Source organism: Salmo trutta, chromosome 4, assembly GCF_901001165.1.
Source record: "Salmo trutta chromosome 4, fSalTru1.1, whole genome shotgun sequence".
Taxonomy (NCBI): Eukaryota; Metazoa; Chordata; class Actinopteri; order Salmoniformes; family Salmonidae; genus Salmo; species Salmo trutta.
This window is the reverse complement of record NC_042960.1, coordinates 59,590,567-59,605,196: the sequence shown is the minus strand read 5'-3', so window position 1 is coordinate 59,605,196 and position 14,630 is coordinate 59,590,567. Positions and strand designations below refer to the sequence as shown.

At 44.9% G+C, this 14,630-nt stretch overlaps 1 protein-coding gene across 2 annotated transcripts; it reads left to right on the top strand.

The window, feature by feature from the left end:
• Window positions 1-1,778: 1,778 nt before the first annotated feature.
• Window positions 1,779-6,790, top strand: LOC115192746 (acyl-coenzyme A thioesterase 1). Of its 2 annotated transcripts, none has more exons than XM_029751563.1 (10): window positions 1,779-2,176; window positions 2,657-2,756; window positions 3,088-3,224; window positions 3,850-4,013; window positions 4,692-4,811; window positions 5,102-5,190; window positions 5,311-5,404; window positions 5,682-5,762; window positions 5,883-6,024; window positions 6,272-6,790. In XM_029751563.1, exons 1-10 carry the CDS (start codon window positions 1,990-1,992, stop codon window positions 6,400-6,402), a joined length of 1,245 nt encoding a protein of 414 aa, XP_029607423.1. In that variant the 5' UTR covers window positions 1,779-1,989; the 3' UTR covers window positions 6,403-6,790. The 2 variants fall into 2 exon arrangements, with proteins under 2 accessions (XP_029607423.1, XP_029607422.1); XM_029751562.1 differs by having other exon boundaries at window positions 1,781-2,176; window positions 3,034-3,224.
• The last annotated feature ends 7,840 nt before the right edge of the window (window positions 6,791-14,630 follow it).

Here is a 14,630-nt window from a genome sequence, read left to right as displayed (position 1 = left end):
ACATGACCAAAAGTATGTGGACATCTGGGTGGACATCTGCTCGTCGAACATCTCATTCCAAAATCATGGGAATTAATATGGAGTTGGTCCCACCTTTGATGCTATAACAGCATCCACTTTTCTGGGAAGGCTTTCACTAGATGTTGGAACCTTGCTGCAGGGACTTGCCGGGCACTGATGTTGAGAGATTAGGCCTGGCTCACAGTCAGCGTTCCAATTCATCCCAAAGGTGTTCGATGGGGTTGAGGTCAGGGCTCTGTCTCAGGCCAGTCAAGTTCTACCACACTGATCTTGACAAACCATTTCTGTATGAACCTCACTTTGTGCACTGGGGCATTGTCATTCTGAAACAGGAAAGGGCCTTCCCCAAACTGCTGCCACAAAGTTAGAAGCACAGAATCATCTAGAATGTCATTGTATGCTATAGCGTTAAGATTTCCCTTCACTGGAACTAAGTGGCCTAGCGCGAACCGTGAAAAACAGCCCCTGACCAATATTCCTCCTCCACCAAACTTTACAGTTGGCACTATGCATTGGGGCAGGTAGCGTTCTCCTGCCATCCGCCAATCCCAAATTTGGCCAACCCCAGACTCGTCCGTCGGACTACCAGATGGTGAAGCGTGATTCATCACTCGAGAGAACGCGTTTCCACTGCTCCAGAGTCCAATGGCGGTGAGCTTTACATCACTCCAGCCGCCGCTTGGCATTGCGTATGGTGATCTTAGGCTTGTGTGCAGCTGTTCAGCCATGGAAACCCGTTTCATGAAGCTCCCAACAAACAGTTCTTGTGCTGACGTTGCTTCCAGAGGCAGTTTGTAACTCGGCAGTGAGTGTTGCAAAAGAGGACAGACGCTCTACGTGCTTCAGCACTTGGTGGTTCAGTTCTGTGAGCTTGTGTGGCCTAACACTTCACAGCTGAGCTGTTGTTGCTCCTAGACATTTCCACTTCACAATAACAACACTTACAGTTGACCGGGGGAGCTCTAGCAGGGCAGAAATTTGACGAACTGACTTGTTGGAAAGGTGGCATCCTATGACGGTGTCATGTTGAAAGTCACTGAGCTCTTCAGTAAGGCCATTCTACTGCCAATGTTTGTCTATGGACATTGTTTGGATGTGTACTCGATTTTATACACCTGTCAGCAACGGGTGTGGCTGAAATAGCCGAATCCAATCATTTGATGGGGTGTCCACATACTTTTGTATATACAGTGCATTCTGAAAGTTTTCAGACCACATGATTTTTTACACATTTTGTTACGTTACATCCTTGTTCTAAAATTGATTAAATAGTTTTTTCCAACCCATCAATCTAAACACAATACCCCACAATGACAAATCAAAAACAGGTTTTTAGAATTTTTTGCAAATGCATTAAAATAAATAAAATATTACATTAACATAAGTATTCAGACCCTTTACTCAGTACTTTGTTGAAGCATCTTTGAAAGCAATTACAGCTTCGAGTCTTTTTGGGTATGATGCTACATGCTTGGCATGTATTTGGGGAGTTTCTATTTCATTTTGTTTCAAATCCTCATTTTGGGGATTTAGGAGTTTGCCATGTGAAATCCTTTGTTCTCTCTATGTGTCTCTTTCTGCACGGCCAGGGGGAGAGAGCCTCCTCCAGGAATTTACGACCTGAGATAACAGAACCTGAGAGAGAGAGAGAGAGAGAGAGAGAGAGAGAGAGAGAGAGAGAGAGAGAGAGACTAGCTATACTCAAAAAGGACCATGACATGTGTCAGCAGAAAGTTTCAGTTAAAGGGTACAGCCTATAATGACCTTCAGACACAAAACAGCCCACATTGTACTGTTCAAATACTGGTAACAGGTATTACAATATAGCTATTGCTATAACCGTGTCAGCAGAAAGTTTCAGTTATAGTTTGTCATCAGAGGAGCACAGGCTCAACTTCTCTTCTTTTCTATTACGAGAGGGTCAGAGCATTTGTTTTAGAGGACATTTCCACTACAACAATCTGTGACATGAATTCTATTCCTGTGTTGACTGTAAAACCATGGAGAGCCCTCTTTGATGAGAAGTTCCATGTGGTTGTGGGGAACTTACCACCAACACAGGAGGTCACACTACATTCTTTACATCAGTCTGAAGACACAGACTACTGGGAGGCGTTTGGGCACTATGTCAGTGATGCTCAGGGAAGGGTCACAGGTGAGGAATATTATTTCATCACATCTTTAACCAATTTCTAAAGAAACACCTCTAAATTCCAATGGGAAACATTCTGTAATAATGTCATTTTTCCTTTATTCATCTACTTCAACAATATAGAAAAACAAACATTGTAGGAGATGTATTTGTGTCTGTAATGAATGTTTTATTTTATTTAACTAGGCAAGTCAGTTAAGAACAAATTCTTATTTACAATGACGGCCTAGGAACAGTGGGTTAACTGCCTTGTTCAGGGGCATAGCGACAGATTTTTACCTTGTCAGCTCGGGGATTCGATCTCGCGACCATTCAGTTCCTGCCCCAATGCTCTAAACACTACGCTACCCGCCGCCCCAATACCTATTTGAAGGTAGAACAGTGAGTACTCGGTCAGAGGACTTGCCCGAGGGGCAGTCTGATGAGATACCAGCTAAGAACAATGGGAGTGATTGATAATGGCAAGTTTAATGTAATTTATAGTTGCCAAGGATCCAAGCGTAGGAGGGACATATGAGGGTGTTGAGCCAATGGGTCTGTTGTGGAGCATGAGACCAGTACCTGGCAGTAGAACTGGACTCAGGTAAGCATTTTGATCCACCTGATTATATTCTTGATTATGAGTGTGCAACATGACATAATGCGACCGTGAGCATTTGATGTTCATCCCACCATTATCCGACTGCTGTCACTATCTCTCACAAGAGTACACTGAAACGCAGGCCAAGGCCGAGGTGATTGGTGGGTTTGGGAAATAAATGGTTGTATCCCAAATAATAAAATAAAATGTAATAACAAAAAGATGTCGGCCTGCATACAGACCTTTGGCACTAAATGCACTTCGTACTGACCTCTCGTAGGTTGAGGAGGAAGAAGGTCCACACTCCCATGGTAGTGCACATCTCTGTGTACAGCGGACACATGAGTCAGGGCTTCAGAGAGCAGGTGGCCCTGGCGAGTGTTGTCACAGAGCGCTGGTACATGGCCCCCGGAGTCCGCAGGGTCAACATCACAGAGGGAGGGGTCACAGGGACCCTGTTCCTGCCACCAGGTATGTTACAGCTATGAGCTACATACAGCTGCCATCAGGTATGTTACAGCTATGAGCTACATACAGCTGCCATCAGGTATGTTACAGCTATGAGCTACATACAGCTGCCATCAGGTATGTTACAGCTATGAGCTACATACAGCTGCCATCAGGTATGTTACAGCTATGAGCTACATACAGCTGCCATCAGGTATGTTACAGCTATGAGCTACATACAGATGCCATCAGGTATGTTACAGCTATGAGCTACATACAGCTGCCACCAGGTATGTTACAGCTATGAGCTACATACAGCTGCCATCAGGTATGTTACAGCTATGAGCTACATACAGATGCCATCAGGTATGTTACAGCTATGAGCTACATACAGCTGCCATCAGGTATGTTACAGCTATGAGCTACATACAGCTGCCACCAGGTATGTTACAGCTATGAGCTACATACAGCTGCCATTAGGTATGTTACAGCTATGAGCTACATACAGCTGCTATCAGGTACAAGACAGAAAGATAATAAATTTCATATTTTGTAGCACAGAATAACTATATTGAGTATAACTATGTTGAATATGACCATGCTCTCTTGTAGAAACAAACAATAATGTTTTTGTCATGTCATCCTGAAGGTCCCGGACCCTTCCCTGGAGTTTTAGATATGTGGGGAGGTGGTGGCGGCCTAGTGGAATATCGAGCTGCTCTCTTGGCATCCCACGGCTTTGCTGCCATGGCGATAATCTACCTCTTCCCAGACCATAAGAAAAACACTACCATTGGCTACCCTTACTTTGAGGTTTGTTTGTCTGCACCATTTTCTTGTGGAAATCATGGTTGATGCACAGCCGTAAAGTATTTCTGTCTGTCTGTCTGTCTGTCTGTCTGTCTGTCTGTCTGTCTGTCTGTCTGTCTGTCTGTCTGTCTGTCTGTCTGTCTGTCTGTCTGTCTGTCTGTCTGTCTGTCTGTCTGTCTGTCTGTCTGTCTGTGTGTGTGTGTGTGTGTGTGTGTGTGTGTGTGTTTTATACACAAACAAACAACCATAATACCTGTGGTTGTTTGTTTGCTAGCTTGAATCCTTACTGCACCCAATCAGTACTTAATTAAGGCCTTTGGAATCAGGTCAGAGTGTTCCATGAAGGTGGATATCAGCACACTCACCACCATGCTGTCTCACCATGCTGTCTCATGTAGCACCGGGAAATAAAAGTCCCATGCATCAGATAATTGTTAAATATGAACCCATACCCCCCACACACAATTACCTCTGCATGTCTTATGTCAACATTTCTATCTGAGACTTGTCTTAATCTACAGTATATATTGTCTGGAGAAAATGTTGATGAATGCAGACATATTGGTGAATTTGCTCATACGAAAGATTGAGCAAGTTTGTGCTGCTAAAGACTGATGAAAGAATCCCAAGGACTTTGAGAACAACTCTCATACATATTGTACATCTCATTTCTCATCTCAGAATGCTTTCAGACTACTGCAGGATCAACCTCTAGTGGCCACTGACAGAATTGCTCTACTTGGCATTTCCGCTGCTGTCCCAGTGGTTCTATCCATCACCGCCTACTCAAAAACTGTAAAGGTAAGTCCCTATGCAACTCTGTCATTTTTTTGATTTCGTGAATAAACACATATACATATTTGCTTGCACCAGACCAAAATGTCCCCGAAATACTCACCATCATTGAGTATGCGTATGTTTGGGAATATCACAAAGTTACTTGCCACATTAATATCAGAGAAAAGTTGCATTGTTGTCTATCAGTCCTTTTATTGTGTATATATGTTTCTCTGTCAGGAACATTTGTAGCATTAACACATAAAATGTAGTATTATTATTACGATGACTAAATCTCTGTCTACTCCTTTTAGCCAAGATGTTGTGTGTGCATCAGTGGCACCCATACTGGCCGAATTGGAGCCACCCAGTCCATTGCAGAAGCCTATAGTAGGATAGAAAAGTGAGTTGATACTTAATGTTTTTAATTTATGTGTGTCTCTTTACATAGCCAACTTTTTTAAAGAAGAAAAGTACTGTTTGACTTGGTTAAAGCGCATTACCTTTACCCTCGCGTTTGCAGACTGTGCAAAAAGGCCTGTCGATATGAGAAGAATCACATCATCGGGAGGGACGTTTTTCTACCTATTCCAGAAGATATAGACCTGAAAGTGGAAGTAAGATATCTGTTATGTACAGAAAGACCCTTCAGTCCTCTGCTCTTGTTTGGATGATTGTAGTGAGGGAAATGTATCCCACACAGGAGGACAGGATGATAAGGAGCTCTAAAAGATTACGCTGGAGAACTCAACCAATACTGGGAACAGTTTCACACTTTCTCCAGTCCTATCATGATCCTCCAGTATCTCACAAGATTGAGGGCTCAGAAGTATTGTTGTGTCTGTCAATATTCAATGTTCAGTTCTGCTCCATTTTGTTTTATTCTGTCCTCAGATGGGGAGGATAACATGTCCTCTGCTGCTGGTTGTTGGACAAGATGATCAGAGTAACGCCACTGTCGAATCAGCTGATGATGTGAGTTACTGTATGCATCATAAATGCTGTTTAAATACAAAAGAACAATGAGTTGAGAAGTCTTTTAGAGAAAATATGAAATTATCCTCTTACTAATCTCCATCCTTTTCTCCTCCTCAGATGAAGCAGATGATGGAGAGAGCAGGGAACAGTAACCTGCTGACCACTCTGTCCTACCCTGGAGCTGGTCACCTGATTGAAATGCCGTATAGTCCCCACTGCAAGGTTTCATCCTTTCTGATGCCGATAAGCAGAGAGAGAGGTGCCTTTCGGAAGTCTGATCATTCATGTAGACAGTCTGTGCATAATTAGTTATTGTGCTTTGCCACACCTGATTCAACTAGTCAAGGAATCATCAACCTACAGTTCTATGTTCTTATTATCTTAAGTAAGGCTATTTATGTTACTTGAACATACCAGTAATTTCATATAGGTCTACATTACACAGTCATAAGAATACCATGTCTCAAATGTGTTAAATCTAAAGCAGTCATTCTAACTTGTTGCAGTGTTGGCGCTGTGGGGAGGCCTCACCAAACCTCACGCTGTCGCACAGGAAGACTCATGGGAGAAGATTCTAGGTTTTCTGCGAGAGCATCTCTGTCACAGTGTCAAACCCCATGTTCAGTCAAGATTGTGAGCATTGTCTTACGTGAGGTGGCGTCACTACTATGCATGGGAGAAGGTTTTCTCCGAGAGCATCTCTTCCAGAGCCTTGAACCACAGTCTGGATTTTGAGTTCATCAACATACTGTAGAACAAAAATATGCTGAATTGATATTAAGATAGTAACAACCCAGATGCAGTGGAAGTGTACCACAGCATCAACCGCCACCTTGAATCATGATAACAATGAAACATTTATTCACACAGATCTCAACTTACTTTTTAGTCCTTTAAGTACAACTCATGTCACTGAATTCAACATCTATTGTTACCGTACTTATTAAGAATGATAAAATGTACTAATTTCTTCCTGATTTCAAATATGCTTATTGACACCCTGTTATTAAATGTGTTAAACTACAGTAGAACTATATGACTGATTAGTTGATATTGATGCCATAAAAACATTTGTTTTTGCAAATGTTATATTTTAGTGATTTAGCATACGCTCTTATCCAGAGGGAGTTACAGGATTTCACGTGTTGACGCTGGAGAGACGAAGCAGGTACGGGGAGTCAAACATTTAATAAAGAACGGGCATGGAACAAGACAGGAATAGCGTCAGCAAACTAATAATACAGACAAAAAAAACAATACTATGCAGCAGCGGGGAATAGAGCTGGGGAACTGACAAATATAAGGGAGGAAATGAACAGGTGATAAGTGAGTCCATGTGAGTCCAATAACGCTGATGCACGTGACGAGGGAAGGCAGGTGTGCGTGATGGATGGCAGGAGTGCATGATGCAGGGCAACCTGGGGCCCTCAAGTGCCAGGGGGAGGGAAGAGCGGGAGCAGACGTGACACAGGAGCAATTAGGGTTAAGTGTCTTGCTCGAGGGCACATCGGCAGAATATCGGGGATTCAGACCAACGACCGTTCAGGTACTGGTCAAACGCTCAGATCCGCCTGGCTACCTGAAAAAGTGTCACTTGCCACATCATCATGGTAATGCGTTATGCTTCATATGATTTATTTTGCTTCATCATGATGATGTGGCAAGTGACACTTTGCTTCTTCAAAATCCAATATCTTGAGAACTTGACTGCTGACATACAAAACATTTTCGGACTGTATCAACAGTGGACTAATGAAAAAAATTCAAAAATATAGTTTTTGCGTGCATTTTTCCTTTAAGATCATGTCCAGTCATTAGCAGTTTAATTAACATAAAAACGACAAAAATACAAAAAACAGAAACATGATGCGCAACCATGTATATGTTTAGACAAAAAAATAAATCCTGCTTCTGTGGAACCAAAGACATTGTTTTATCCATGATGATATTTTGCAAAAACAATACATGGAAGCATTCAGTTTACATTCTGCTGACATGGAAAACATTTTGGGACTATATTAACAGTTCAATAATGTAACAAATACCTAAATATTGTTTTGGTGTGGATTTTTCACTTACAAATTTAAGCACTTACAAATTTGTAACATATTGTACGTTTTGGAAATCTAACATATCATACGAATTGCAGGATTTTTATTTTTTCCAGGACGTAAGATATCATACAAAATGGATGGCGAAGTACACAATTGTGCAACATTTTTGTGGACCTGTTTTGGCTCGTGGGCGCTACTTTCAAAACTACTGGCTGAAATGATACAAAACCTTCATAACGCATCTTTTACTTTTCTGTATTTTATTCTGATCCCCATTAGCTGTTGATGAAACAGCCACTACACTTCCTGGGGTCCACACAAAACATGACATAATACAGAACATCAATAGACAAGAACAGCCCAAGGACTGAGCAACACAAATTTTAAATAAGAAAAATAGAAAGAAAAAAAGTTCCAAATGACAGTTACCCACACATTTACATTACATTTACGTCATTTAGCAGACACTCTTATCCAGAGCGACTTACAAATTGGTGCATTCACCTTATGATATCCAGTGGAACAACCACTTTACAATAGTACATCTATATCTTTTTTGGGGGGGGTGGGGGGTTAGAAGGATTACTTTATCCTATCCCAGGTATTCCTTAAAGAGGTGGAGTTTCAGGTGTCTCCGGAAGGTGGTGATTGACTCCGCTGTCCTGGCGTTGTGAGGGAGCTTGTTCCACCATTGGGGTGCCAGAGCAGCGAACAGTTTTGACTGGGCTGAGCGGGAACTGTGCTTCCGCAGAGGTAGGGAGGCGAGCAGGCCAGAGGTGGATGAACGTAGTGCCCTTCTTTGGGTGTAGGGACTGATCAGAGCCTGAAGGTACGGAGGTCCCGTTCCCCTCACAGCTCTGTAGGCAAGCACCATGGTCTTGTAGCAGATGCGAGCTTCAACTGGAAGCCAGTGGAGTGTGCGGAGGAGCGGGGTGACGTGAGAGAACTTGGGAAGGTTGAACACCAGATGGGCTGTGGCGTTCTGGATGAGTTGTAGGGGTTTAATGGCACAGGCAGGGAGCCCCTTCCAACAGCGAGTTGCAGTAATCCAGACGGGAGATGACAAGTGCCTGGATTAGGACCTGCGCCGCTTCCTGTGTGAGGCAGGGTCGTACTATGCGAATGTTGTAGAGCATGAACCTACAGGATCGGGTCACCGCCTTGATGTTAGCGGAGAATGACAGGGTGTTGTCCAGGGTCACGCCAAGGCTCTTAGCACTCTGGGAGGACGACACAATGGAGTTGTCAACTGTGATGGCGAGATCATGGAACGGGCAGTCCTTCCCCGGGAGGAAGAGCAGCTCCGTCTTGCCGAGGTTCAGCTTGATGTGGTGTTCCGTCATCCACACTGATATGTCTGCCAGACATGCAGAGATGCGATTCGTCACATGGTTATCAGAAGGGGGAAAGGAGAAGATTAATTGTGTGTCGTCTGCGTAGCAGATAGGAGAGACCATGTGAGGATATGACAGAGCCAAGTGACTTGGTGCATAGCGAGAATAGGAGAGGGCCTAGAACTGAGCCCTGGGGGACACCAGTGGTGAGAGCACGTGGTGCGGAGACAGATTCTCGCCACGCCACCTGGTAGGAGCGACCTGTCAGGTAGGACGCAATCCAAGAGTGAGCCACGCCGGAGATGCCCAACTCGGAGAAGGTGGAGAGGAGGATCTGATGGTTCACAGTATCAAAGGCAGCAAATAGGTCTAGAAGGATTAGAGCAGAGGAGAGAGAGTTAGCTTTAGCAGTGCGGAGAGCCTCCGTGACACAGAGAAGAGCAGTCTCAGTTGAATGACCAGTCTTGAAACCTGACTGATTTGGATCAAGAAGGTCATTCTGAGAGAGATAGCAAGAGAGCTGGCCAAGGACGGCACGCTCAAGAGTTTTGGAGAGAAAAGAAAGAAGGGATACTGGTCTGTAGTTGTTGACATCGGAGGGATCGAGTGTAGGTTTTTTGAGAAGGGGTGCAACTCTCGCTCTCTTGAAGACGGAAGGGACGTAGCCAGCGGTCAAGGATGAGTTGATGAGCGAGGTGAGGTAAGGGAGAAGGTCTCCGGAAATGGTCTGGAGGAGAGAGGAGGGGATGTTGGTTGTTGGGCGGCCGGCCGTCACAAGTCGCAAGATTTCATCTGGAGAGAAAGGGGAGAAAGAGGTCAAAGCATAGGGTAGGGCAATGTGAGCAGGACCAGTGGTGTCGTTCGACTTAACTGATCGTCTTTGGTCTGCAGCATGTTGAGTAGAACATTGTTACTTTAAGTAGCGTTCAACAAAACTGCATGCATGTTATCAAGAAAGAGCGCGCCTGTTTGTAGATAACTCGTTAGATTTATCTAGTTTGGCGTGGACTTGATCGTATTTAGTTTTGGCTGAATTGAGTTGTTCCTGTAGCATACGATTTTGTTCCTGTAGAAAATAATTTGTTGAAGAGTTTGTGCTTGTTCATCATCATAGGTTTTTGCAATTACATTTAATTTTTCAGTTTCCAAACACATTTCCGTAGCTAGAATAATTTTTCCCTTTTCTGCATTTGTCAATGGTTTCCGGGTTCTAATCCACCTTTCCCTTTATGTTTACCGTTACCTGCTCGTGATTCAGCTGTGCACTGCGGTATTGGACTGATGCCAATCTCGGATGGCAAGACATCAGGGCTAGACTGGAGAGAACCTTTACGAGGCCTGCGCCCGACGGTTAATTTTGGAGAGCGTTGTGTGCCATGTCTGCTGTTTTTCCGCTAATGGCATAATTAGGGTTGGTATCGCTGCTGAGGTCAGAGATCAATCCATTTATGGGTGGAGGTTCACTAATTAGCAGGCGGGTGGGGACTACCCCTTCTGATAGCTTGCACATTATTAGAACATTTGAAAGGAAAACTGTTATTCCTCATTTTCCAAAGTTTGGTTTTGGAATACGTTGGAAGCTGCAAAGACGATTTTAATCTATTTATAGACGTTAATGAACCATCAGTACTGTACTAGTAATGTGGGAGTTGGACATGAATGAATTTGCAAAAGCAAATTAATCAATGATTAGGATTAATCATACCTGGATAGGCTATCGGGGAATTAAACTTTAATTAACCTGGGAAGTTGTTCATCTAGGTTACTATTGAAAAGTTTAAAATGGCTCATTTAATTGGAAGAACCTAAAAAGGTATGTTTGACAATTTAACCTATTAAATTGAATGAGACGATGATATCCTATCTATTGGGATTGTCTGGATTATCATAAAAGTGTAGCCAGTAGTTTACATGTTAGGTATCATTCACCACTAGGTTCATCTCTCCCTAAGGCCGAAGCCAAGTGGGATTCCCGCAGGAGGCGGGACTTCTGTCAGTACTGAGGTTTGAGTTTATTTTATTTTTACAGGAACAGTGCACATTAATCAAAGTTTCAGTAAAAGTGCCGGTTTTATCCAGCCGAGTGAGTGAGAGAGAGAGATTGAGAGAGACTTTTTAGACTTTTGGTCTTTCTTTAATGAAACATTCTCATTTCATTTAAAACTCACCCCTCCCCCTTAAAAATAAAACCACAAAATATATCCTGTACTGCATACATGTACCATACTCACCTTTCCAGCTACCACATGATACAAACCAACATCACAATACCCAAAACAATACCCACTCCTACAACCGTATATCCAAAACATCTTCCCCAGCTATACAGACAGCCCCCCAACACACCATATCTCCTTAAACATCTCAACAATATTTATCATTTTATAGAACTCAAACTCAACCCTAAGGCGCGCTGAGACCATCCCATTAAACAATAGTAAAGGGTCTATTATCCCCCCACCTTTGACCCTGTTCCTCTTTGTTAGCCAAATTGCTAACTTTGCCTGAGCAAACAGAAAATTCAACAAAACACATTTGGCCTTCTCCTTACTCGAATACCTGTATTCCATTATAAACACCCCAACAGTAAAAACCACCCCCAACCTCTCACACAGACATTCCAACAGAGACATTAATGGCATTAACCTGGTGCACAAAGAAAACACATGAATCACAGTTTCTTTCATTTTACAGAAAGGACACCCCTGCCCGACTCCCGGTGCCAACCAGCTGTTAGTGGCCAGGGCTCCATGAAGAACTCTCCACTGGAGATCCATTGACCTCTTTGGTACTGGGGGTTTGTAAAGCCCCCTCCATCTAAAACCCACCATACTCTCCTCCCCACATACCCCCTGCCACTGATGTGCCCTCACTCCTTTTCGGCTTCTAATGTTCCTAACCTTAACGCAGAGGTTGTAGAGGGCTTTACCTCCCAACCCCTTCAAACTCCCCCAGGCTCGGAGTGTTAAAATCTAACAAGTCCTCCAGACCCCCTTGCCAGTCTCCAGTCTCTGCCGTCACCTGCAGTGGCGGAAACAGTGGTGGCACCTCTCCCTTTGGCCGCTCAAACATCCCCCTTACCGGCTCAGAAAGTGCCTCCTGGACCTCCTCCAGGAATCTCTCCAGCAGCCTAAGAGACGTTATTCCTGTTTGTTGTGCCAAGACGTCCAGGGTTTTCCACCCCTCCTCTCCCAGCAGTCTCAGGTCACCCAGCCTTTGTAAACCCGCTGCCATCAGTTGCCTCTGCAGGGTGGCCGACTGAACCGATCTCAAAGGGATGGCTGGGTTGTGGAAGATAGGCTCCTCCCACACCCAGAGCCCAGGCTCCACACCCCCTTCTCGTGTGGGCCTTAGCAGCTGCCAGGCCCTCAGCATTGCAGAGTAGAAATCTGAGAGACCTGCTGTAGTCAGCCTCTCCAGCTTCATGAGGAACAGCTGCCGGTCCAACCCTAATCCGCCAGCTCTACTCCGCAGCGTGCATGCTGGTTCCCTCCAGCCAACATCAGTATGGTACAGCAGTCTCTGCACCGCTTTTAGCTGGAAGGCAGCCATCCTGCCCTCTAGTTCCACTAGGCCCTGTCCTCCTTTGTGGACGGTCATGTACAACACTGCCGCCCTCAGCCAGTGATGGCCCGACCAGAAGAAGTCCACCAGCTTGCGTTGCAGGTCTGCGAGCAAACTGGCGGGGGGGAGGGGGCGGGGGGTTGAGGACAGCCAGTTTATGCCACAGGAAAGATGCCACCAGGTTGTTAATTATCAGCACCCTCCCTCTATATGACACTTGGGACAGGAGCCACCTCCACCTGGCCAGTCTTGACACCACTGCATGTGACAGCCCCTCCCAGTTCTTCCTGACCCACTTCTCTGAGCCCAGGTAGGAGGAGGAGCCCTATCCCCCCATGCCCCACATTACAGAGCTTTGCTCTTGCCCCAGTTTACCTTAGCTAATGAAGCTCCCTCGTACACCTTCAGACTGGTCTCTAGTGCCTGCATATCTTGACCATCACAGAAACATCATCTGCATATGCTGACACTGCTATTCCTGTCACCACATCCATGCCTGTCCAGCACACTCCCTGCAGTCTCCTGCGTAGCAGTCCTAAAAAAGACTCAATGGCAAATGTGTATAACTGCCCAGATAGAGGGTATCCTTGTCTAATGCCCCGTCTCACTTAGACTGGCCTACTGAGCCCCCCTCCCACCTTAACCATACATGACGCCCCAGCATACAACAGCTTCACACGTCAAAAAACTCTCCCCAAACCCAAACATTACATTGAACAGATACTCATGGTCCACTCTATCAAAAGCCTTCTCTTGATCTAAAGAGACCAGTCCAAAGTTGACATTAGAACCTCTCGACAAGTCCAACAGGTCCCTAATTAAGAACAAGTTGTCTGTGATTGAGCGTCCCGGTACACAATATGTTTGGTCCTTATGTACTATCGAGTCCAAATGGGACTTCAGTCTGTTAGAGAGGACCTTGGCAAATATCTTGTAGTCCGCACAGAGTAATGCCACAGGCCTCCAGTTCTTAAGTTCACACAAGTCCTCTTTTTTTCACAAGTCCTACCCCGACGCATTCAGGCAACACGCAAAAGAAGTCCTGTCCAATTATTCCCCAGAATTCTTTATAAAACTCCACTGGGAGTTCATCGACCCCCGGTGCACGACCGGGGGACATCTGGGTTACGGCCTCTGCCAGTTCATGGGACAACAGAGGAATGTCCATTTCATCCCTCTGTGCCAGAGAGAGCTTAGGGAGTTCTGCAAACAAGACCTGAGCACACATAGGATCACACACTTCTGCCCTATACAACTCAGTATAAAACTCCACAGTCTGCTCCCGCATCTCACCCACCACAGAGGTCACCTGCCCATCAGACAGCAGTAGACAATGCATACCCTTGTCTTCACTGCTCTGTCTTTCCAAACCAAAGAAGAAGGAGCAGGGAGCATCCATCTCCTTGAGCATGTAGAACCTAGCTCTTACAAGTGCTCCCTTTGCTTTAACCTGGAAAAAACAGCCCAGGTCCCTACGTAGTTCAGCTAAATTAGCCTGGAGGCTTATATTGCCTTGCCCCACCATCTCTACCTCCATCTTGCTAAAACAACGCTCTAGTTCCCACAATACTCTCCTAGCCTCTGAGGATGAGAGAGCTGTGTACTGTTAACAGAAAAGTCAAATTTGGACTTTCCCCACATCCCACCATTGACTCAGAGACTCATACTCCTCTCTTCGCTGCCCCCACCCTTCCCAAATAGTCTGGAAACCTGAGCAAAAAGTGGCATCTTGTAAGAGCTTTACATTTAACTTCCAATAAGATGCCTCCCGGGGCCCTGGTGAAATAGACAGCCGAGCCATGGTTATGTGATGATCGGAAAACCCCACTGGGAGAATGGTAGCGCCCAACAGCCTATTGCTCCGATTCCTAGACATATAAAACCGATCAAGTCGTGCTGCACTCACCCTAGCC